The 25,638-nt window shown below is 35.9% G+C and overlaps 1 protein-coding gene across 4 annotated transcripts in view; it reads right to left on the reverse strand.

Annotated features, from left to right (window-relative positions):
• Positions 1-25,638, reverse strand: part of CEP350 (centrosomal protein 350) — a 154,853-nt gene that overhangs the window by 45,389 nt on the left and 83,826 nt on the right. For 3 of the 4 annotated variants that reach the window (XM_023247840.2, XM_023247839.2, XM_023247841.2), the window contains exons 23-28: positions 20,853-21,049; positions 20,072-20,256; positions 19,511-19,598; positions 12,054-12,200; positions 8,212-8,369; positions 627-749 (exon numbers count right to left, since the gene is read on the reverse strand). In XM_023247840.2, coding sequence (XP_023103608.2) covers positions 627-749; positions 8,212-8,369; positions 12,054-12,200; positions 19,511-19,598; positions 20,072-20,256; positions 20,853-21,049 — 898 coding nt within the window. The remainder of the gene's footprint in view (positions 1-626; positions 750-8,211; positions 8,370-12,053; positions 12,201-19,510; positions 19,599-20,071; positions 20,257-20,852; positions 21,050-25,638) is intronic. The other variant, XM_023247842.2, reaches the window with a different exon arrangement.

Consider the following 25,638-nt stretch of genomic DNA (forward strand, 5'->3'; position numbering starts at 1 on the left):
AATTCAGTCTGGTTTTATTTCAGGTATCACTCACTATACCCCTCTTTGGTTCCTATCGCCTAAGAGATGCAAAGTCGGGTGATATTTATGGAGAGAACACAGCACCACAGTCAGATGCCTTATGCATATAAACATAACTTTATTTACTTGAGTAAAAGGATGCACCAAATGCCTCAAATTTCTCAATTTAACCTGATCTCTGAAATTCAATTGCTCGATATATCTTAGCTCCAAAGGATTTAGAGAAATTTCTGATTTAGGAAAAGTTATCTGAGTAGTTTAAAAAGCTACTATTAAACTCTCCTCAAATGTAGATGCCACAGCCAAATAAAAGGTGGGCTGCTCATGTTATTGGTGTTAGATCTGTATTGGTAGCTAATCAACAAAAATGCGTTCACACATCCAACGAACACTTAATAAAAAGCACAAAAACTGTCATTCCGCTTCTTGAACAATCAGCATGTCAAATTAATGTGGAAACAAAAAGGTACCATCTATGGGACATTTGACAAGAAGGCTCCAGGCTGTTATGAAAAAAAAAGAAAAAGAAAAAAAAGCAAACAAAACAAACAAAAAGAACAGAGCATGCTCTATCAAAGAGTGCACTGAAAAAGGTGCAAAGTTACCTGACCAACTGGTTGTAGATATACAGCTGGAATTTGGGATGAAGGTTGGGAAAACAGACACTGAGAGAGGCCCAGTGGTGAGACGTAAAGACAGAGAAGAAGTAGTGAACAGGAGAGCAGTGTCTACAAAATAAGGAGGAAGATTTTAAAACCAAGGGATCAAGAGGCAGAAGAGTGAGAAAGGGAAAGCATAAGAGCTGAGCGGAGAACTTTTCATATGCTTCCTGAATAACATTATAAGCTACTCCGTCAAAGCAAGTGTTATACTCTGTGTGACATATAAAACATGTGCTATTATAGATCTTACCCGTGATTTCTGAATAAACATGCCTTTCTCCTCAGATGTTGCTTAACCATTACTTATAGTTTCAGGTAAATTTACTTGTTTGTGAGTAAAGTACGGTGTGGAGCTAAGTAAGTTTTCCCATAAGCTTTAACACAGAGTACAACAACTATGGCTGTGAACCTAGTACATCAGCAATTATACAAACATATGTAACCCTGGGCAAATGATTTTTGTATCTGTACCTTGTCATCTATTTTAAGATTAAAATTAAATAAATAAAAACCACTGCATTTGCCTTATTTGACCTTACCATCATGATCTAGCTTGAAAATAATTTGGAAATCAAATTTATAGTAAAAATGTCTTATTCACCTCTCCCACATAAAACTTACTGCTCACAGGACCTACTGGAGGTATCGTGCTTTATATTTAACAAAGGCCCACTTTAATAAGATTGAAATACCATATCCATTCTATAAAATATGAGGATGCATAATTAAGAATAACGTAAGCTTGTTGCAATAAATACTCCCAGCAGCAAAAAATAAATAAAAAATAAATCATGCTGTGGACAGCTCAATCATAAAGTTAAAGGTAACAAGAAAATTTCATGTGTTAGAGTTATAAAAGTAGAAAAAAACCACTAGTTTCTCTTCTTTACTATTTAAATAGTAAATAAATCATATATATATATATATATATATATATATATATATATATATATATATTCGAAAGGATAACTAAGTCTAGTAATAGTTTGAAAGGTTAATTCTCTTTGACAGAGCATGCTCCTGTTCACATGCACACAACAATAACCTGTAGATCAAGGCAACGCTTTTTGCCTTGGAAGGGCAAGGAATAATATCAGTATGTCACAGAAGTGAGAAAATCTAGGTATAAATCCAGCCGCTCATTTGGATTTTAAAAGTATGTAGAATCTTGCTTACACATGTATCTTTAGATAACAGACTATTTCAATGTCTGTTTCCCCACATACAACTTAATATTTCTCCTCCCCTTCATATACTTATATATATATACACACACACATACATACACATTCGTATCTGGATTGCCTGGATTTTCTGCACTGAAGTTCAAGGAAAAACAATTTTGTCAAATTTTAGTAAGACACTGCAATCTTCCTTGCCATTCTTTATGAATGTATAATAAACTTATTTTGATGCTAATTATCAAAATATGAAAAAACAAATTACTCAGCAAATGGTCCAAAAAATCTATTCATAATATTCAAATATCACCCACCCTCTTAAGTACATAACTGCTAAATGCATGCATGACCTAGTATAAAAAGTAGAATGATATTGAAACATGTAAAATAAACTGTAAAAAAGATACAATTTAAATTTGTCTAACCCAATATAGAGAATAACAATTTTCTCTATTAGAACAAGTACCGACCATTTATTTTTCATTTATAAGGATTAAGCATATTCAAAAGCTCTAGGTTGGGAATGAACAACAAAAAAAATAGCTAATAGAAAAAGAGAAGAAAATAGTTTAAGATACAGTATGAGAAAAGTTTAACTTAAAGTTAAAACTTCTTCCCAGAAACACATGTTCTTGATTTAATATATGTGTATTCTAGTAGTAGTGTCCTTTACAAGTTAAATAAAATAAAGTTGAAATAAAAAAGGCAGTACTTCACACTACAGTTAACAATCCTCCAAGATGCTGCACAAATAAGAAAGAAATTTGTAAATGATGGAGACATAAGTGCCTACTAATAGAAAATGCTGCTAATATGCATTATGGTTGGTGTCAAGGCATCCCACAGCAAGGATGCTTAACAGAACACTGGACTGGGGACAATTAGACACAAAATAGATTTAATCTAGTATGTAAATCATTATGTTCTTATTTAATCTTAAGAAATTCATGAGTAATTAGTTCTCTTTTAAAGTCACACTTTCACACTCTAAACTCTACACATATACAGATAAACAGCCACTGAGCACTCTTCCAATTTAAACAAATCCTATTTATTTAGAAGGGTCAATTTCTACGGAGATAACTCTAAGTCATCACTGTAGTTTTTCTTTTTTTTTAAGCTAGGAGGTTGAAAGCAGATATGCTAACTTAACTCAATGTTAACTCTGGCTGGCTGGCATCCAGAAAGCAGGGTCTGAGTTCTAGCCCTGCCACTATGCAACGTGTGAGATGTGGGATGAATCACTTATGTCCATGGCCTCAATTTCTTCCTGTGAAACCAAAGGACTATACTAGATGACGTCCCTAAGAGACCTTTTAGTTCCAGCAGTTTCCAACTCTTTCTCCAAGTACCTCCTCACATTTTTTTAAATACCTCAACATACTGCTACCTCAACATACTGCTAGATCATGTGACATAAATGAGAAGCTTTTTTCCCACTGAGCTAATATAATTGTAGATTATGTTCCAACATATTATAAAACCATGCTATAATTTGAAAGAGTAAAATTACAATGTAAATTTTAAATGAAATTGTGAGTTGTAAAATCATTTGACTCTGAAAAATATTAAATGAAACAAACAAAAATCTAATACTTTAAATCATTTTAAAATTGTTTCTGGACCAAAAATTAATTCTATATTGCAAATAAGTAAAAATGAAACACAGTGTTTTATTTTTTTTTTTAATTTTTTTTTTTCAACGTTTATTTATTTTTGGGACAGAGAGAGACAGAGCATGAATGGGGGAGGGGCAGAGAGAGAGGGAGACACAGAATCAGAAACAGGCTCCAGGCTCTGAGCCATCAGCCCAGAGCCTGACGCGGGGCTCGAACTCACGGACCGCAAGATCGTGACCTGGCTGAAGTCGGACGCTTAACCGACTGCGCCACCCAGGCGCCCCTGAAACACAGTGTTTTAAATTTTAAAATGAATTAATTCTTCTAGTCTTTAAGCATTTTTAATGATATCAGGAATATGAGGATATGGATAGTACTGACAAAAGAAAATGAAGTCTTGTATTTTTCCTCAAGCAAAATTTATTCTATTACTTAAAAGTGTCTAATAATTTGCATATACTTAAATAAACAAAATGCAGGTATATTATTCCTAACCTAGAAAGTAAAGAAAATTATCAGACTATCAGGATTCATTCAGTCTAGAACCTTCTCCAAGAAAATTCTATTTCTAATTTAAGGCAATGATATTTAACACACTTTTTTTTTTATTTTTTATTTTTTAACGTTTATTTATTTTTGAGACAGAGAGAGACAGAGCATCAACAGGGGAGGGGCAGAGAGAGAGGGCGACACAGAATCTGAAACAGGCTCCAGGCTCTGAGCTGTTAGCACAGAGCCCGACGCGGGGCTCTAACTCACAGACTGTGAGATCATGACCTGAGCTGAAGTCGGACGCTTAACCGACCAAGCCACCCAGGCGCCCCAACACACTTTTTAAAATTCTAATGAAAATGTCTTCTTTAATGGAATATCAAAAGTCTTCCCTTGCAAATCCTTATTTTTTTTTATTTTTTTTAATTAAAAAAATTTAATATTTATTTATTTTTGAGAGAGAGAGAGAGACAAAGTGCGAACAGGGGAGGGGCAGAGAGAGAGGGAGACACACAATCTGAAGCAGGCTCCAGGCCCTGAGCTGTCAGCACAGAGCCTGACATGGGGCTCAAACTCACAAACCATGAGATCATGACCTGAGCCGAAGTCAGACACTTAACCCACTGAGCCACCCAGGCGCCCCGCAAATCCTTAACTTTTTAACTCAGTAGATTAATGGTGAAGATTTTGATATTTATCGGACACTACCACAAATATTTTTAGACACATCTATGTCATACAATATTTATCTGTTTAACTTTATGATTATTTAAAACCAAGTAAGTTAATTTGCTCCTTTAATGGTTTCTAAGCTAACTGGGAATATTTTAAAATATTTAAAATGAATGTTTCAGAAGTTCTGACTTCATTTTTCCATGCTACCTTGGTCTGCAATGATCAAACCAAAATATAACTATATGTTTGTGGGATTTTTTTCGCTTCTTCTTATGCTATTAAAGTACTTACTTATTCAAAAGTATATTTAACTCAGAACACTCACCCATGAAAATTGCTTTGATATATTTTTTCAGTAGAAATTTCTTCCTCTGAATTTCTGAGCAATTAATCTATATACACTTCTCTAAAGGAACCAACATTTGTTTTTTCCACCTAGACCATATACTCTTTAAGGTCAAGGTTTCTGTTTGATTCACCTTCGTATCTCTCAGACCTAGCACACTCACACATTCCCCAATAAATAATTGCTAAAAATAAGTATATATTTAGTAAATAATATAAAAGAATAGTTGCTATTAAATGAAAGAGAAAATGTACTGTATCCTATTTTAACACTTGAAGATAAACCCATTCTTTCTGTTTTATTTGCTCAGTAAAAAATTTCCCTGAAATGGAATTGGCAAATTAACAGAAGAAGTCAACTCCATTGTGTTTTCTTCATGAATATATGTTTCAGGACTACAGGCAATGCACTTATATTGTAAACAATGCCCCTCACAATGATAACCAAAACTCAGATTTCACTTGCAACAGTACCAAAAAGACTGAGGGCTATTCACTCTGTGGCTCCTGAAACATATATTATTACAAATCTTTTTCACAACTTAAATTTCTTTTGCTTTTCACTACACTGAGAAATGGAAATTATTTATATAATGTCAGATCAATAAAAAGGTCGGGAAAAGCCATAAATTAGACATACAAGTTTTAACAAAGGCATTGCTGTCTCAATGACACATTAAAGAAGGAAATCTTTCACGATAGCCGAGAACAGTTTGATTGCTTTAGAGAAATATCTGTCATAGAATCAGAGGGTTAACAATAAGCAATAGTATATAGTGAAAAAGTTCTTCTCAATAGTTAGCTAAACTTACTGAGGGAGGAATACTTTTTGACAGGTGTTTTATATCAATAAAATAGTAATCTCTTGGGAGACTGCCTTTGCAAATCTACAGAACAAATAATAGTGCCTAGAAGCAAAGGCTCAAATGATTTTGTTGACTATAAAATGAACTCATTGTATTTAATGGCATTTCTACTGACATTCCAATATTGTTGGGGTGCCTGGGTGGCTCAATATTGTTAAAAGAGATCTCATGATAAAGTTCTGGTGATCCGGATGGTATATAAAAACCAGTTTTCACATTATTTTGTTCTAGAGATCAAAAAGCATTGCATAACAATAATCTTCCTTTATAGGGCATCGCTATTTTTGAAAAATACTCCAGTTCATCCTCAAATTTCGGCACCATCATTAAACATTAAAACTAATTCCTTTGCCACCGCTGTCCTTACCTCATCCTACCCACAAACACAACCGCACTGCTTCAAACACACATCAAGTCACTGAATCTTTCGAGGCCTATTTCTTTGAATTTCTCAAATGGTTCCTGCAGCAGTTGACAAAGGTAGAACAATAATACAAAACTTCTATGTGTTTAATATTTTGGATTCTGAGAAAATAATTAATAAAACTTGGAACAAAATCAATAAGTTCAACCTTGAATTTGTTATTTAGAATTTTTAAAGCTTTAACCAAATCTGAAATAAGCAGCTACATGAACTAACTCATCTCATAAACAGACTAGGATTAGCAGTTTCTTCTTCTATGTGATCAAAATTATCAGAATATTATTCATAAAGACCAGCAATGAGTATCTTACTAATATAGATGAGCAAGGGATCAATGAAGAAATTATTCCTGAAGCTGTCTTTCCTCCAACATTTACCAAAGACATTTGGAGGTATATATAAAATGCCAGGTCAGCTATAATATAAAAATTCACGAGACTGATAATTCTGAATACAAAAATCTCTGAGGTAAAACAGTATGCCTATACAGGCTTTGGGAAATTTTATTAGGAAAGAAAGAAAGCATCTTTAGTCTACATTTCAATAAATTCCTATATTTTTTAAAAAGCCTTAGTTAGACTATCCCATGGAATTATCCAAAAGGAATACTTACACATTTGTAAATATTTGGTTTCACCTCTTTTTATTTATTTTAAAAATGTATATTTATTTTTTAAACTTATCTTCATAACCAACTTAGGTATTTTAAAGTTATGAAATACAATTTAACTAAGCAATAGGTGCCAACATATAACACTACACCTATGGTAATCAGGTTTGATTTACAACTGTCTGACTATTCAAAAGCTAATTAACTCATAGGTTGATGTCACATATAAATACAGAGCATTATTAAATTTGGTGATGTGTGGTACACTGACAAAAGATATCAATACAACTTAAGTTCAATCTGTGGTTCAAACTGTTAACAAAATAAAGATCAAACGTTTTAATGGGTCTGTCTTTCCTATTTAAAGAAGGTAGAAATTGTTATAAAGTCAAGGATAGAGTCCACAAACAGGAACTTGACAAGCATATTTAATTACACCCAGAAGAGTAGACTCTCACGTACATGTAACTTCATATGGTCAATGTCAACACACAACTGAGCTACATTTAAGTAGAAGTAGCGTTCTTTAAAAGAGCTTCTAAAAAAATAATACTTAGTAATGTTTTAGAAGAATGGTAGACTGCCAAAGCATTCAACATCCCAGGAGAATTTCAGTTTTTCTGGTTTCAACTGAACAATCCACACCTACTCACAGGTTAAAATTTCTATCTGACCTAAGCCCGGAGTGGTCAGCGAGCCACAGCATGAGATCTCAGGGATACACCATTAACTGCTTCCCTAAGTCAGTAGACACATCCACCGATTTCAGAGAAGTATAAATTTCCCACTTATTTTTAGCTTTCAATGAAAGAAAGATGGAAACATTGTCATGGGTATACGTGCAATCACTATGCTGGTTTTTATTATTTTTTTAAATTCTTTTTTAATGTTTATTTATTTTTGACAGAGAGAGAGACGGAGCATGAGCAGGGGAGGGGCAGACAGAGAGGGAGACACAGAACCTGAAACAGGCTCCAGGCTCTGAGCTGTCAGCCCAGAGCCCGACGCGGGGCTCACACTCAGACTGCGAGATCATGACCTGAGCCGAAGTCGGCCGCTTAACTGACTGAGCCACCCAGGCGCCCCACTATGCTGGTTTTTAAAATAAGAAATCTGACTGTATTAAAAACAAGAAAATTTGTTTTATAATAAGATCTATAGTCAACTGACTTCTAGGTTGATTTAATAATTCTGCTAAAATGCTACTGAATTCATAAAATATTATGTTTTATCAACCTAATCTAATGAGGTACATTAAAGACATTTGTTGCTATCATTTTCAATGTGAACAGGAGATATTTATAAAAATGAATTACTTTTCATCCATGCGGCTTCTCATTTTTTTCAGTTTCTGCATAATGCTGCTAGTTTCACTGCTGGAGATTGAAATGGGGGAAGGACTGCGGGTCTCCAAGTCAGTTGGACCAGGACTGGTTGCCTTATTATCCTTTGTATCATCGTCACTATGAGAGTCCTGTAAACAAAGGAGGGTAAAGTTTTACAATTTTACTGGAATTTAAGATCTCAAAGTGATCTTAAACACTGTTATTTCAAAATTATGTTTATCAAAATCATATTTGTAAGAAAGTAGAAATAAAAGAATTACTTAAAAGACAAGATTATATCACATATTTGAAAATGGCTAAAATATAGATTTTGTTATGTATATCTTACATATATTTATATATAATCACAAAGTGTAATAATTTCTTATAAGATGTGAAAAAAATCCAAAATCTTCTGTTGCTAGCAAACTAGTACCTGTCCTAATTTCTTTTATTTATTTTTTAATTTTTTAATGTTTATTTTTGACGGAGACAGAGACAGAGCATGAGTGGGGTGGGGCGGTGGAGGGAGGGGAGGGTGGGGGGGTAATGCTGAGACAGAGAGACACACACAGAATCAGAAGCAGGCTCCAGGCTCTGAGCTGTCAGCACAGAGCCTGACCCAGGGCTCAAACCCATGAACCGCGAGATCGTGACCTGAGCCAAAGTCAGACATTTAACCAACTGAGCCACCTAGGCGCCCCTGTCCTAATTTCTTTTAAATTGAACCACTCAAAAGAAATACAAAACTACAGACACTGTAACGTTTATACGTACAGACAAAAGAATGAAGAGCAGGGCGCCTGGGTGGCTCAGTCGGTTGAGCGTCCGACTTCAGCTCAGGTCATGATCTTGCAGTTTGTGAGTTCAAGCCCCGCATCGGGCTCTGTGCTGACAGCTCAGATTGTGTGAGCTTCAGATTGTGTGCCTCCCTCTCTCTCTGCCTCTCCCCCATTTGCACTCTGTCTCTCTCTCAAAAATAAACACTAAAAAACTTTTTTAAAAAAGAATGAAGGGAACACATAATTAATTTTAATAATACTGAGGGATGGATCTTTTTTCTTTTCATTTCTAATGAAAAAAGCAGTATTTTCTCAACTTAAAAATTACAATGAAAGGATTTAGAACAATTGGGCTTTTTAAAAAAAGTGTATTTATTCTGAGAGAGAGAGAGAGTGCATGAGCAAGTGGGGGATGGCCAGAGAGAGAGGGAAAGAGAGAGAATCCCAAGCAGCCGCTGTGCTGTGAGTGCAGATTTCAACGAGAAACTTGATCCCACAAACCCTGAGATCATGACCTGAACCAAAATCAAGAGTCGGATGCTCAACGGATTGAGCCATCCAGGCGTCCCTAGAGCTATTAGCTTGATACGTTATTTCTCATGAACAAAAAGTAACTTTATATGCTTAAGTAAGTCTTTCCCACAAATACTCATTTATGTTCATAACTTTTCAGGAAGATGAGTAGGGACAATCATGGCTGTTTTTATTCTGTGAACAATACACACAGCAGAATAAGGTGTGCTGAATGGAGCGAGATGAAGAGGGCCTCTAACACAGGAGGGTGGCCTGTGTGCCAAGTCCAAGCCCAAGTGGAACAATGCGGATGTCCATATGGAGGCAGTCCTACATGGCATGTCACAAGCCCAAACAGAGTGAGGTGGCATTCCCACAGAGAACAGAGCGCAAAGAGGGTAAGAAGAGAAGAGAGAAAGGGCAAGGAGATGGGGGGGGGGGGGGGACAGCTTGACTTGGGAGTCAGGTTCCAGGGGCGGCGAGAAGGCTATCGACATGAGGAAAGTGGTGGAGGTTATGGAGACGGGTTACATAGAAGAATGATCAAATAATTATCTATATTAAGGAAAATGTTAACCAGCTGTCTGTCAGAGAAGGAAGTTTCAGAAGAGAGAAAACTAGAATGGAAACTTATGGTGCTGGATTAGAAATTGAAGAATCAGCATGAACTCATTATGTATATATGTGTGTGTGTGTGTGTATATATATACACACACACACACGTATATGCACATATACATATGTATATATACATACACATATATGTATAACATGTATATGTACATACAGAAATATACATGTAAAATGTGTATTTTTATTATATCTACATAAAACTATATATTCTCTAGATTTCTTGCTTTTAGGAGGCCAAAACCTGAATAGCAATGAGCATGCCTACTGGTTTTTAAAGAACTTTCCTCCTTGGACAAACAGCTGATTCCAAGTCTGGGGCACAGAAGGTACAAAACGACCTGGAGACATCTTGTTGCAGGAAACATGGAAGTGCTCAAAGACTGACTGGGACATGTCACAAGGATACAGAAACTGGAAAAGAAACTTGAAATAGTCTGATTTGGGGCAAAGTGAGCATCAAAACAAATGACAGTAACAGATTCACCTTTGAGTAAAGTAGGAATCTGTCAGTCCATACTGACACAAATAAAATAATAAGTTTAATGAAAAACAAGAATTTATGTAGTCTCAAAGTAACTCATGCAGGGGAGACTGGGTGGCTCAGTTGGTTGAGGGCCAACCTCGGCTCAGGTAATGATCTCACAGTTTTTGAGTTCAGGCCCCACATCGGGCTCTGGGCTGACAGCTCAGAGCCTGGAGCCTGCTTCAGACTCTGTGTGTGTGAGTCTCTCTCTCTCTGCCCTTCCCCCATTCACACTCTGTCTCTCTCTCTCTCTCAAAAATAAACATAAAAATTTTTTTAATATATTTAATAAAAATTAAAAAATAACTCATGCAAAGTATTTATTAACTATAAAGAGAAAGAAAGTAACTTTATAGTAGAGTCTGATAGCCACCACCTTAATCAAGTGATCAAGTCAAGTCAACATCATCAGTAATGGGATAAATCAAAATCAGACACCAACTGACTGAATGCAAGGAGAACACAGCATCATGTCTGTGATATTCCAGCCAAAGATGCACAACCTGAACCTAATTATGAGGAAGTATCAGACAAATCCAAGTTGAGAAACATGCTACAAAATAACTGGCATGTGATCTTCCAAAGTGTGAAGGTTATAAGAGTCAAGTAACTTTTCCAGACTAAGGAGACAACATAGACATGAGAACTTAATGCAATATGTGATTCTGAACTCACCTTTTGATATAAAGCACATTATTGTGACAGTTGGAGAACTGTCATACTTTCAACTCAGGAAGACCGTGTTTGAAATTTTCTATAAATTTGGGGTTGTTTCAAAATTTAAGGTGTATTTTAAAAATCAAAGCAGAAAATACGAGAGACTTTATTTAGCTATTTATAAACTATATAACTGTTTATATATACATAAAACATATATATAAATATATAAAATATATAACTATTTATACAGCTATAAGTCTGGGTTCTCCAACACTATATCGACATCTCACAGTATCTCAGAATAGATCCACATTTTGCTTTTGTCTGAATACCTCCTTTCACTCCTGTATCACTGTATTAACATAGGATAGCTAACATAAGTAAAATGAGCAAAAATAATCTCTCTCATTAATTCTGAGGAATATATTTGGATTGATAAGCAAAAGCAAGGTACTCTGTTCAAACTGAGTTTATGAATGGAAAACATTTTTCAACTATTATATGAACCATGTGTTGTCCCTTTCAAAACTTGAATACTCCATGGGAAAAAAATTAAAACTGTCATTATATATAAGGGCACAGACATAGAACTTTATTCCAGTACCTTATGGTATCACAGTGCTAGAAGGAACATGTCCATCATATGAGAAACTGAGGCAGGGTTAGGGATTATTAGCAAGCAACATGAGACAGAAAACAAATAGTAACTTTATGTAATTTACCAATTTATTCTCCCCTGCTGACTTCAGCTTCTCCTGTAATTTCATGGTGGTCTGTCGGATCCTCTCTATCTCCTCCTGCTGTTTAAGAATTAGTTGTCTTTCCTTTCGAGCTGCCTTATTGGCTTCTTGAAGACGTTTAATTTCTGCCTAAGGTTTAAAGAGTTAGGAGAGGGATTGAGATTTGGAGGACACAAGTCCACAGTAATATTTTAAGAAAGCCCAATCATCACATATATCAAAAATAAAAACATACAGTATTTCAAGATAAAAGTAATAATATTGAAAAAATTTTAAATCGTGAAGGAGGAAAAAAAAGAGTCAGATAACCCCATATCATGCTAAAATAATTTAACATTATCCCTTAATTTTAAATAACTATTACTACAACAGACTAATAATTTCCTGTCCTCCTTTTAATTTTTTTTAAATATTTATTTGTGGGAGAGAGAGAGAAAGAGAAAGAGAGGAGAGAGAGAGAGAGAGAGAGAGAGAGAGAGAGAGAGAGAGAAAGAGAGAGATGGAGCATGAGCAAAGAAGGGGCAGAGAAAGATGGAGACCTAGAATCCAAAGCAAGCTCCAGGCTCTCAGCTGTCAGCACACAGCCCAACGCAGGGCTCGAACTCACGAACTGTGAGATCATGACCTGAGCCAAAGTCAGATGCTTCACCAACTGAGCCACCCAGGCACCCTCCTGTCCCCCTTTTAAACGTAAGATACCCTCCACATTTTTCCATAGTGCCACTCGGTCTTTACACTTGTTTAATAGTTGCATAACAGATAAAGTAGTTAATGGAACCATTATTCTACTGCTAAACTCGGGCCGCTTGTAATTTTTTTATCATCCCAAAGAATGCTTTCATGCCATAACCGTTTCATACTATGGATTTATGGAGAGATTCCAAAAGGTAGGAGAAACAAGTCAGAGAGGATGAATCATATTACAGCCCTCAAAATCATTTAAAGATTGCTTTCAAAAAAGAACTGTCTCTACTTAAATTGCCACTAGAAACACTTAAGACTTCATTGCACCAAACTCTCCAACCAGGGTATTAAGTTTTCTGTTAGCCATTTAAAAAGTGGGCAAAAGGTGATTCACTTCACTGTTAATAATAGTTAAAATTTAAGAGATTGTCATGGTTTTATCATAAATGTGTTTTAATCTGTGTTCCTGTCGCATAATAAAGAGGAATAATTTGCAACTTATAATTTCTTTTAATCATATTCGATTTTTGGAAACACTGAACATGTAGAAAAGTGCATAAAAATATCTAATTTCTAAAATCTCATATTAATAACTGTTAATATTCTATCATATTTTATCATAGTCTTTATTTTGTGAAGCAATAAAACATTACAGATAAAATCAGTGTATGTCCTCTGCCCTAAGTCCTTACAGGTAATCACTACCATGGTATATATCCTTCCAACACATTCTTTTAAAATTCTTCCACAAATATTTATACTTACCTGCAAAAAACATTACACTGTTTGGTTTATGTTTTTAAATATTTTAGAAATAATATCACATATTCATATTTTCAATCTTGCTTTATTTGCTAGTCATTATTTTGATAGCTCTCTGTGTTGACTTATACCTAAATGCTGCATAACATTGGAGGCATATAATATTTCATGTGTCCATTACCTCTATGTTTGGATAAAGTTGTTGTTTACTATTACAACAACGCTATAATGAAGAGGCTTACATTGTCTGTCTCCTTGGGTACATGTACGGATTTCTCTGGAGCTGAAGTTCTTGAACTAAGGTCCATGGACTCTAGAGGGTTCCCAAGGTCCTTTCAGGGGACTCTCAGGGTCAAACTCTCTTCACAATACTAAGACATTACTTGCCCTTGTTTACTCTTGCTCTCTCGTGAACATACAATAACACTATGCATTTTAAAGAAAATAACTATATTTTCCAAAAAAAAAAAAAAATTGTGAGAAGAGTAGTATTTAGATTTTTCCAAACCAAATCTCTTTAATTGTCTGGCTTGACTTTTTTTTTTTAACATCATGCATTGGTCATTTGGAAAATGTCGGTTCAATCAGTTATGCAGATCTTCCTAATGTTGACGCATTTCATTATACGGTATCAAAAAATCACATTCTTTCTTATCAGCACAGATCTCAAAAGTTCTTTAGTATTAGGTGGTGGATAGAAATTGTCCAAGATAATGACTTCTTTTTTTTCTTAAATTTTTTTTAATGTTTGTTTATTTTTGAGAGAGAGGCAGAGTGAGAACAGGGAGAGGCAGAGAGACAGGGAGACACAGAATCTGAAGCAGACTCTAGGCTCTGAGCTATCAGCCCAAAGCCCGACGTGGGGCTCGAACTCACAAACTACAAGATCATAACCTGAGCCAAAGTGGGACACTTCACTGACTGAGCCACCCAGTTGCCCCCAAAATAATGAATTCTACTTGAAAGTCTGAATTTTGTCATCGCCAACAAATACTGTCACTGCTGCTTTCTCTAAAGTGACAGGCACACTTTGTTCTTTTTTGAGAAAATGACTGTCAAATACCCAAATCTGAATAAACAGATTGCCTCTGAATAATTCTTTCAAGGAAAAATGATATTCCATAAAAAAAAAAAAAAAAGTAGCTAGTTTAGCTTGCAATTCAAACAACTACACAAATACCTTTCCTTGAGTTAATCACTGTCTTTTGGTATCTAACAAAAGTGCTTACTTCTGGGCTTCCTATTTTTGTCACACAGAGTACGAAAACGATGAGTACTCAAATGTCAACACTGAGTAAAATTAGCAATTTTTACTACTGAAGACATACTCCAGTGAAACTAGCTTTTTTTTTTTTTTTTTTTAGCTTCAAGCGTGAGGCGGTGAAAACTATGACGATTACTAAACAGTTTGGTGCCACTGCCCTGATTTGTGCTAAGGCACTAGGAGATTTACACCATTGTTTTTGTACCACTTAGCACAAATGTCAACACATGGAAAGGGTGAATTCATATCCCACTTTTGGGAAAATAGTTTTGACCTCCTTGATCCATGAAAGCGTATCAGGGACCTGAGAGTTCCATAGAGGACCTTTTGAAAAACTGCTATTATAGGTTAGGCCTGGGTTTCTGAACCAATTAATATATAAATTCACCCAATCCAAATCTAGAAGAGTGAAGAAACTGTCTGAAGGCGGTTCTTGGAGGAAAAGGTTTGCTCTTCTTTTCAGAATAAGCCATAAGGTTGTACAAGCAAACTGCTCACTTTAAAATGGTTAATGGTATAAGTGAAATACTCTTTAAAATGGTTATTCTAAGCTATGTGAATTTTATCTCAAAAAAAAAAAAAAAAGAACATAACATAGGAAAATATGTTCTCTCTTTTTTGGATACAGTTGTACAAAGATATGTGGCCAAATTGGTTATAGCCATCTCACTACCAGTCAAAATAGTTCTTACTGATACAACCCTAATATGCTTACTTCAGAAGCACATATACTAAAATTGATACAACTGTAATAAATAACTCAGTACATACGTCTTTCCAAGCTGGTATTTTTATTTCTGTAGGGCAACTTTCCAGGAGTAGACAGTTGGTTCAGAGTATTTTTTGCACATTTACTTAAAAAACATTATGAAGTACTATAAACATGATATGTAGAAAAATTTGTCACTCAAACACCAACCACTGGGATTGAACAGTTTGCCCATATATGTTTCAAATCTTTCTGTTTCAAAAATATATCATTATAGATAAAACTGAACACCCCAATCCCTTCTCCCATTCCCTCCCCAGGAATTTATCATTTTTATATGTACTTTTGTACATGTAAGAGTCCATATGTACAGGAGTGAGTCCATAAAACATACATTTCTGATTCGTGACTTAAAAAATTTATAAGAATGGTATCATACTGTATGTATTCTTTTGCATCCTGGTTTTGTATAAAAGCCAATATTACGATTTTTGATAAAGATCTACTGCTATCACTATTCAACATGGTAGCCACAGTTACATGTAGCTATTTAAATTAAAATTAAATAATATTAAAATTTCAGTTTCTCAGTTGCACTAGCCATGTTTTAAATACTTAAAAATTACACGTGGCTAGTAGCTACTGTATCAGACAGCACAGATATAGAACATCAATGTCATTTCAGAAATCTCTATTGAACATTACTGAGATGTAATGCATTCGTTTTCCTGCAGTATTGTACTTTCTGGCAGGAACGTGCTTCATTTTATCCATTCTCTTCATGAAAAAATTAAGCTGCTTCCATTTTCCTCTGTACGCATGTGAAAGCATTTCTAGGATTTATACCAAGACACAGAACTGCTGAGTCCTAGATTGTATGTGCTATCAATATAACTAGATATAATGAAACTGCTCTCAAAACGGTTACACCAGTCACCACTCTCACAGGTACACAGACCTGATGTGACAGAACTGGAGACTTAAGAGGCTTCCAATGCAGTGTCTCCTTCAAAGCATTTGCCTTTCTTAAGCAGTATAGACAGAAGACTAAGGAGCCAGAAACCTCTCAACAGCAGTCTCTTATACTGGTAAAATAAGTTTACCTAACTTTCCACTGAAATGCCTAGGGGTTACAACCTAGGGTCAATGAAAAAGCAGAGGCCCAGTAGACTGAGGCCTACTAACTCTGCAACCCAACACTAGCCCAGCTCAGTCCCTGAACGGATTAAAGTGAATAGCTGAGCACTCTAACTGCAGGGCAGAGGGAAAAATAAGCCCTCTCTGTGAGAAGATAGCATCATTTGGAGCCTTTGCAGTTACTTACACATTGTCCAGCATTGAATAAAAATTTACTAGACATGCAAAGAAAAATAATCATATGATAATAGAAAATATAAAGAGAAAACAGTAGCACACACACACACATATGTCCAAAATCTAGTTAGCAGACAAGAAAGTTAAAATGACTATGAATAACGTGTTCAAAAAAATGTGGGAAAACATAGAGAAACTGATGAAAAGGTAAAATCTATTTAAAAAAAAAGAAGAAAATAGATGTTACAGAACTAAGAAAAATCACATGAAGAACTCATCAGCTGATTTAACAGAACACATGACAGGAGAGAAGATATAACTAATGAATTCAAAGACAGATCAATAGAAACTTTCCAAATTGAAGCATAGTGTTTTTTTATTTTATTGTTTCTAAAGAGGGTGATATAAAAAAACAGAGTAGAAGAGAGATGTGGTAAATGGTCAAAAGGTCTAACATATTTCTACTTGGAGACTCTGAAGAGAATGAGGGAGAGAGGGGGAGCAGAAGCAACACGTGAAGAGGTAATTTTCAAAAACTGAAATACAACAAACAATAAATTCAAGAAGCTCAGCAAATCATAAACAGTATAAAGAGAAAAGAAACCACACCTAAGCACATCTTAGTAAAACTAATGAAAAAATCTAAGACAAATTTTTAAAAATGTTTAAAGCAGTCTTTAAAAAAACATTAAGACAGGGCACCTGGGTGGCTCATTTGGCTAAGTGTCTGACTCTTGATCTCAGCTCAGGTCATGATTTCACGGTTCAGGGGATCAAGCCCTATGGTGGGCTCTGTGCTGACAACGAGGAGCCTGCTTGGGATTCTCTCTTTCTCTCTCTCTCTCCCTGCCCCTTCCCTCTTTTCTCTCTCTCTTTCAAAATAAATAAATTTTCTCAAGAAAGTAATTAAACTCGGGGCGCCTGGGTGGCGCAGTTGGTTAAGCGTCCGACTTCAGCCAGGTCACGATCTTGCAGTCCATGAGTTCGAGCCCCGCGTCGGGCTCTGGGCTGATGGCTCAGAGCCTGGAGCCTGTTTCCGATTCTGTGTCTCCCTCTCTCTCTGCCCCTCCCCCGTTCATGCTCTGTCTCTCTCTGTCCCAAAAATAAATAAACGTTGAAAAAAAAAAATTAAAAAAAAAAAAAGTAATTAAACTCAAAAAAGTAATTAAAAAAAACCATTAAGACAACTGACCTCTTCATAAAAACAACAGAAACTAGTAGACAATGGACAATATCTTTTAAAGTGCTGACAGAAAATAATTCCATGCCTAGTAAAAATATCTTTCAAAAACGAAGGTGAAACAAGTACATTTTTAAACTAACAAAAACTGAATGTGCTATCAGCAGGCATGCAGTAAAACATTAGATGCATCAAAATCCAAAGACATGGGCTCCAAAGCACACTATTAAGTAAGTGAAGGAGCGCCTGGGTGGTTTAGTCGGCTGAGCGTCCGACTTCACCGTTTTGTCTCTTGCAGTTTGTGAGTTTGTGACTCCAAGCCCCACATCAGGCTGGCTGCTATCAGCATAGAGCCCGCTTTGGATCCTGTCATCCCCTCTCTGCCCCTCCCCTGCTTGTGCACTCTGTCTCAAAAATAAACAAACATTTAAAAAAAAAGAAAAAAGGGAAAACAACCCCACAGAATGAGAGAAAATATTTGTAAATCTAGCTTTTATTCTACTTTATAAGCAGAAAGCTACCGTAACCTTGTAAATAGTTATTTCCTTATTTTAACTAAGCATTTTAAGTTATTCTGACACCAATTTTTCTGTATTAAAAAGACATAACTTCTTTTTTTAAAAAAATACCAAATTTTTGAAGTTCATATGATCAATGATGTTTCCCGGGTGAACTTCAAAAAAAAAACAACTAGTTGAGTAATAATCCAATATATAACTTAAATGATTAATTTCACAGATGATCCAATATGGTGGCTAGTACCTTGCAACAGGTCAATAAGGGAAAAGAACTAGAATCCACTGAATACTTACCAGGCACTCTGAAACACATTTTTCACAGATAATAACAGTTAACATTTATTGGCACTTAACCACTGCGCCATGGTCTGTTGTTGTAAGTTTTTTATTTGTATTAATTTATTCCTCCCAACAACCCTACAAAGTATGTTACCATTATTATCCTCAGTTTATAAATAAGGAAACTGAGGCACAGAGAAAGTTAGGTAACTTGTCCAAGGTTATGAAACTAATAATTGGTAGATTTGGAATTTTAACCCAGGCAATCGGACTCTGGAGCTTGAATTTTTAACCACTATACCATGCTACCTCTCCAGGATTCAAATCCTAGGTGTTTCTGAATTCACTGGGCCAAAATATTAGTCAATTTGTAATGAATATGTCTTAAAAGTCTATTTGGGAAAATACAGACCAAAAAATTAATCCAAATAGACTCAACAAATATCTTAATTTTTAAAATATGCATTTCAGAAGACTATTTAACAAATGAAGGCAGGTTTGACTCTACATTGTATTAAGTTAGCAGTGACACACAATCCTAATTTAAGAGAAACACAGCAGACTACCAAGCAATTTCTGTAATTATAGTAGCATAGGCAAAACGGTGGTACGTATCAACTAAATCTCACTTTATTAAAGTAATAATAAGAAAAAGAGATTAGGCAAAATAATAGATCCCACAACACAACTTGCTGTAAATTCTCTTAAACAGTGTTTTTCCTGACATACCTTCTCTTGCTGCAACCTTAAAAGCAAACCACGCTGTTTCTTCCGAAGTGGGGGCATTTTATCATCTTCTCCTTTGTCTCGTAGATGTCTGCAAATATTTCACATTGAGACAAAGAGTAGATTAAATTTCTAATCTAATGTCAAGAATTCTTGACCACTGCAAAGTCTCTAAACTAATTTAACATTTTCAAATGTGGAAAACAACTGCTGTACGCAGCAATGGCCATCCCACCAAGTAAATATTTTACTGCACATATAAATATACAAACACTAGACTGGGTCCTTTAAAGATAAAATTGCTTTAAGGAGTTTACAACACAGTAAAGGAATTCAGTATAAAATAACAATCAGTCAAGTGATAAAAGAGAAATGCAAAGAAAATGTTATGAGTAGGAGGTCTCGAAAGCAACAGGATTTAGGGACGACTGCCCTATTTCTACGCTGAGAAACTGGGTTGATCAAATTAAATGAGGAAACAAAAACATCTTTAAAAACAAAGCGCTTTCTTTTAATGAAAGAAGAAATTAGAAAGTGAAAACTATATTCCCTGAAACAACTTACTTTTTCTGATGCTCTAACCAGGCTAATTCAGCCTTAGTTTTCTCCTTCAAGGCCTTCTCACGGAGACGCAGGAGTGAAGACTGGTGAGCTGCCCTCATTTCCTCTTCTTTCATATACTGTCGAACCATCTCCATCGTAAACTTAGAAAAACTATCTTGTCCTCCTGAGAATGGCATGCTCAGCTCCTAAAGTGAAGATTTTATTTCAAGTTTATCATCATCTAAGCCTCTGGAACTTAACGTTGTTAAAAGAGGCATGCACTTATAAACTATGTACACAGAAAGGCTGCCGACCATGTCAGGGAACATTCTTCAAAAAAGGCACATAGGAGGGAAGAACATTCATCTGCTAATTTATTCAACCAATAAAATTTTAACAAACAACTACTGTAAGTCAGGTACTGTCCCAGGGATATAAAGCAGGGTAAGAATTGTCCCTGTTACCCACAAGGCTAACGATTTAGTAAGAAGAATGATAGAAACATAAATTTTTAAATGGAATGAAGTAAGAGTAAACAAGTGAAATGCTAGAGACATAACACTGGCTCAGATCCTCGAAGGCCTTTCTATATCATTCCAAGGAATAATAAGTCCTGTGTTGTACTTCGTAAGGAAAGCAAAGCCAGATTCTATAGCAAAAGTATAATATAAAATTGCTGTCTTAGGAAAATCATTCCTGGAGATGACAACTGAATTCAAGTACAAAATGTACCCTCATATCTACGAGAGAACACATCCACAACTCTTTATGAAATAATCTCCACAGGTACACTGAAGCATACCTTAGCAGAAGACAGTGTTGTCTTTTCTGGAGAAGTTTCATCATCAGAGTCATCATGATGGCCTCTTTTCTTTTCCATGTTAAATCTGCGATGGCTCTCAGAAGGTAGTAAAGATCGAAATGATTTTTCTTCTATTTCATCTTCTGTCATAGATTCATCAAATTTCAGTGAATATTCTGTTGCAATAGAAGTTGAATCTAAAAGAATTTAGAACAAGTGGATTTTATCATTGTAACAGTTTTCAGTAAGTATTCAATTTAGTAGCCCTTGCTGCCTCTTTATGGGACGATCTAACATAAATTCACAGAGCTGATCACTAACAATTGTAGGCCTGGAATAGTTCACTTACCTTACAAACAAGGAAAAAAGTCTCTAAACTATCTAAAAACACTAGTACAAGAAATATGGCAAAAGTGTAATATACTTTATATATAAAGAGCTCTTACAAACCAGTTAGGAAAATACTAAGATTCCTACAGAAAAATGAGAAATAGTCATGATCAGATCCTTCAAAAATACAAATGGCCAAACTAAGTAAAAAAACAACAAAACAACAAAACAACATTTAATATTGCTATAAAGAAATGCAAATTAAAAGTTTTTTAGAACTCATCAATTCCATGTTTAACTTACAACAACTCTTTTTAGGCTGGTTCTTGTTTGCCTCTGACATGCACTCCCCTTCCTTTTTGTTTTTGGGCATCCTTATTTATTGGTACTACAAGATGCTCCAGGTTCATTTTGCATTTTCCCTGCCCAGTACTAGAACCAGTCTCATTTCTCCAAAGAGCTCTACTTTCTTTTATTGGACAACATCTAGAAACCATAATTATGGGCACTGGTTACTCTTGTTACTGCTAGAGTATCACGGTTTCTTCACACTGTCAATGAACAGAGCTAGGTAATATATGCATGTATACTAGCCCGTGTACACACATAATCTCTCTCTCTCTCTCTCTCTCTCTCTCTCTCTCTCTGTCTCTCTGTCTCTCTCTCTGTCTCTCTCTCTGTCTCTCTCTCTCTCTCTCTCTCACACACACACACACACACAAATTGTTCTTGTATCTATCCACCCATCTAAAGACGGATTCACACTGATGTTACTGAGTCCAGCACCACAGGATTCATTCTAGTCTTCTTTTCTTGTGTATCTAACATCCTTTTCCAACATGAAGAAACTTGACCCCTACCATCATCCAACGTCCATTTACTTATTCGTTCAATCCTAATACATATGTAAAGAACTGTGAACTTGTACCCCTATGAAAAGCTCATTTACCAATCAGAATATACTTTATATACTGTTCCTTTTATATTTAATAGGCTTACAATTTCTACTCAAAAATTCCAGTTTCCAAATTTACTTAGGTCAGCTCCTCTTCCTTCCACTCTCTTCAATGTGGTCATGCTATACATTTCTAATAAAGTTAAGATTCATTAGTCACAGACTGCATTCCATCCTAGATCCCCCAACATCCTGGTTGATGTGTGTGTATTTAGTATGCACACACTAAAGTTTGCTCTTTGTGATGTATATACAGCTCTAGGGTTTTGACAAATGCACAGTATCAGTCAATAAATAAAAGAACCATACAGGACATCCCTTATATGACATTTGCTTCACACTAAAAGTTCTCCCATGCAACCTCTTTGTAGTTAACTACTTCCTCTTCTATCTAACACCTGGGAACCATTAATCTGTTTTCCATCCCTAAAGTTTTGCCTATTCCAGAATGTCATATAAATGGAATCATATGATATGTAGCCTTTTGGGGCTTGCCTCTTTCGCTTCACTTAAAATTCATTCATGATGTTGCCTGTTCCTTTTAATTGCTAAATAGTGTTACACCAGTTTGTTTATTCTCCTCATAAGACATCTTCCAATTGTTAACAATTATGAAAAATGGTGCTGTGAACATTAGTGTATAGGCTCTTGTGAGGACCTAAGTTTTCAATATGCTTGCCTAGGCATATTGATTGCTGGGTCACTATAAGATACTGTGAAAATGTCTTACAAGATAGCCATACCATTTGGCATTCTCACCAGCAATGAATTCAAGTTCCTGTTGCTCTGCATCCTTGCACCATTTTGTTGTCAGGTTTTTGGATTTTAACCATTCTAAAAGGCATGTGTACATTCTTGTTGTGATTTTAATTTTCCACTCCCTAATGACACATGATATTGAATACCTTTCCTAAGTCTATTTGCCATTTGTAGAGTTTCTTCAATGAAGTGTCTGTTCAGATCTTATACACATTGCTTAATAGGGTTGTTGATTTTCTTGTTGTTGAGTTTTCAGAGTCCTTTATATAAGTCTGGATGTTAAGTCCTTTATCCAACATGTGATTTACAAATATTTCTAACAGTCTGTGGCTTATCTTTTTAATTCTCTTAACAGTGTCTTTCACAGAGCAGTTATTTAATTTTGATAAAGTATATCAATTTTTTCTCTCATGGATTGTACTTTTGGTGTCGCATCTAAGAAATCACTGCCAAATAAAAGGTGACCTGGATTTTCTCCTGTTTTCTTCTACATACTGGTTTTCAATAGGGTTTAGTTTCTTTGGATCTTGGTTGTCCTGTGAATTCTAGTTGCCTCAGTCTCTCCACACTCCTAACTCTACTTCTTCAATTCAGAAAGGCTGCTGGGCTTCCTGCTGTGCAGCCGGGAGACTCCCCTCAGGCAGTAAGCCCAGACAATCTCAGTGCTCCTCTCACCTGCCTTCCATCTCTCATGAATTGACAGCATTCACTGCCTGATATTCAATGTCTTAAAAATACTTACTTCACATGTTTTGTCTGATACTTGTTTTAGGAGGGAGGGTAAACCTGGTCCTATTCCTCCATTGTGGCCAGAAGTAGAAGTCCAAGTAATTTAATTTTATATTGTTTAAACAAGTTAAATCTATCAAGAAGTCATGGTTCAAGACATTTCAAATTAGTCACTTGACAATTCTACATTTGCAGGTACTGGCACCATGGCAAACACTTGAGAACAACATTAAACAAGTCACAGATGGTTACATCTACTACTCCTTCTGAGGCTCATGGACACTTTCAATAAATAAATCGGTCTTCGCCACTATAATCACAAACAACTGTTATTAAGATAAAATTTTGCAGGGGTTAAATTCATCCTATAGGAGGAACTTAACAAATAATTTCTTTATTGTTTTCCTCTATCCTTTATTTCTCTCTTTATGTGGAAGGTGTCATTATGAAGTCTGATCCTAAAATGAATTTTGTTAGTCCTGAATTCAGTAATCCATAAAACATTTTTGAAAACATTCTGAAAAACATTCATCGATCAGTATAAAAATATGAGCATGCCTCTTGATATTTAATACTATTATATTAGTCTGCTTGGATTACTATAATAGAACACCACAGACTGCTGGCTTAAACAAACAACAGAAATTTATTTCCTCACAGTTCTGGAGGGTGGAATCCAAGATCAAGGTGCCAACTGGCTTGGTTTCTGATAAAACCGTTCTTCTTAACTTGCAGGTTGATGCCTTCTGTGTCCTCACAAGGCCTTTTCTCTGTGCATGTGCATGCCTGGGGTCTTCTTATTACATAAGTGCTCACTCTTCTGACCTCACTTAACTTTAATTACTTCCTTAAAGGCCCTATCTTCAAATAAAGTCACGTTGGAAGTTAGAACTTCAACATATGAATTTTGAGAGGATACAGTTCAGTCCATAACATCCCATCCTCTGGTTCCCCCAAACTAATTCCTTCTTGCACTCAAAATACACTCACCCATCCTAAGAGCCCTCACAGTCTTAACCCATTCCAACACCAACTACAAGTCTAAAGTCTCATCTAAATATCATCTAAATCAGGGATCCATGAGACTCAAGGTATGATTCATCCTGAGTTAAAATTCCTTTTTAGTTGCGGACCTTTGATACAAGACCCAGTTATGTGCTTCCAAAATACAATGGTGGGAAAGGCATAAAATAGACAATCCCATTCCAAAAGGGATAAATGAGAAAGAAGGGTGATGGGTCTCAGGCTAGTCCAAGATTCCAGTGGAGCAAATTCCATTAGATCTTAAGGCTCAAGAATGACCCTCTTTGGCCAGATGCTCTGCCCTCAAGCCCACTGGGGTGGCCTTGCCTTCTTACCTCTGTGGGCAGAAGCATCTCCTCGGCCACTGGAAATAGTTTGCTCCTGAGGCTGAGAGCAAGGGCAGCCTGGACAAATGAAACCAAGGAGGTGGCCCCATACTCAAACCAATGAGGAGACAGCCTTGCCATGTGGGTTGTATGGCCTGGGCCTGTGGTGGCAATGGCTGCCCTGCTGATCTCTGAATCACCCTCAGGGTCATTCTTTCCTTGTTTTAAAGGATAAGGCATGTTTACAACCTAGCTCTACCGTCTCATCTGGTAGAATCCTGGAACTCTGAAAGCCTAAAGCCTTCGTATAATTTCATCCCATCTCTGTGCTCTTTAGTCCTAACCTAACTGGCAGTCTCTCTACTCGTATAATCCCATCTCTATTCCTGGCTTCTGCTGAGATGGCTGCTTAAATCCAGGGGTAATCTCTTTATGGAGTCATTATCCAGTCACATCCTTGGTGTTCTCTCCAGAACATGCTTTCTCATTTTTCACAATAGGGATAGTCTGAGAATTTTCCAAATCTTCAAGTTCTAATTCCTTTTTTAACAATTCCTTCAATTTATCTCTCCTCTCACATTTTACTATAAGCAGTAAGGAGAAACCAGGCCATGCCTTCAACACCTTACTTAGAAATTCCCTCCGCTAACTATCCACGTTCATC

The sequence above is a fragment of the Felis catus genome, chromosome F1, assembly GCF_018350175.1.
Source record: "Felis catus isolate Fca126 chromosome F1, F.catus_Fca126_mat1.0, whole genome shotgun sequence".
Lineage (NCBI taxonomy): Eukaryota > Metazoa > Chordata > Mammalia > Carnivora > Felidae > Felis > Felis catus.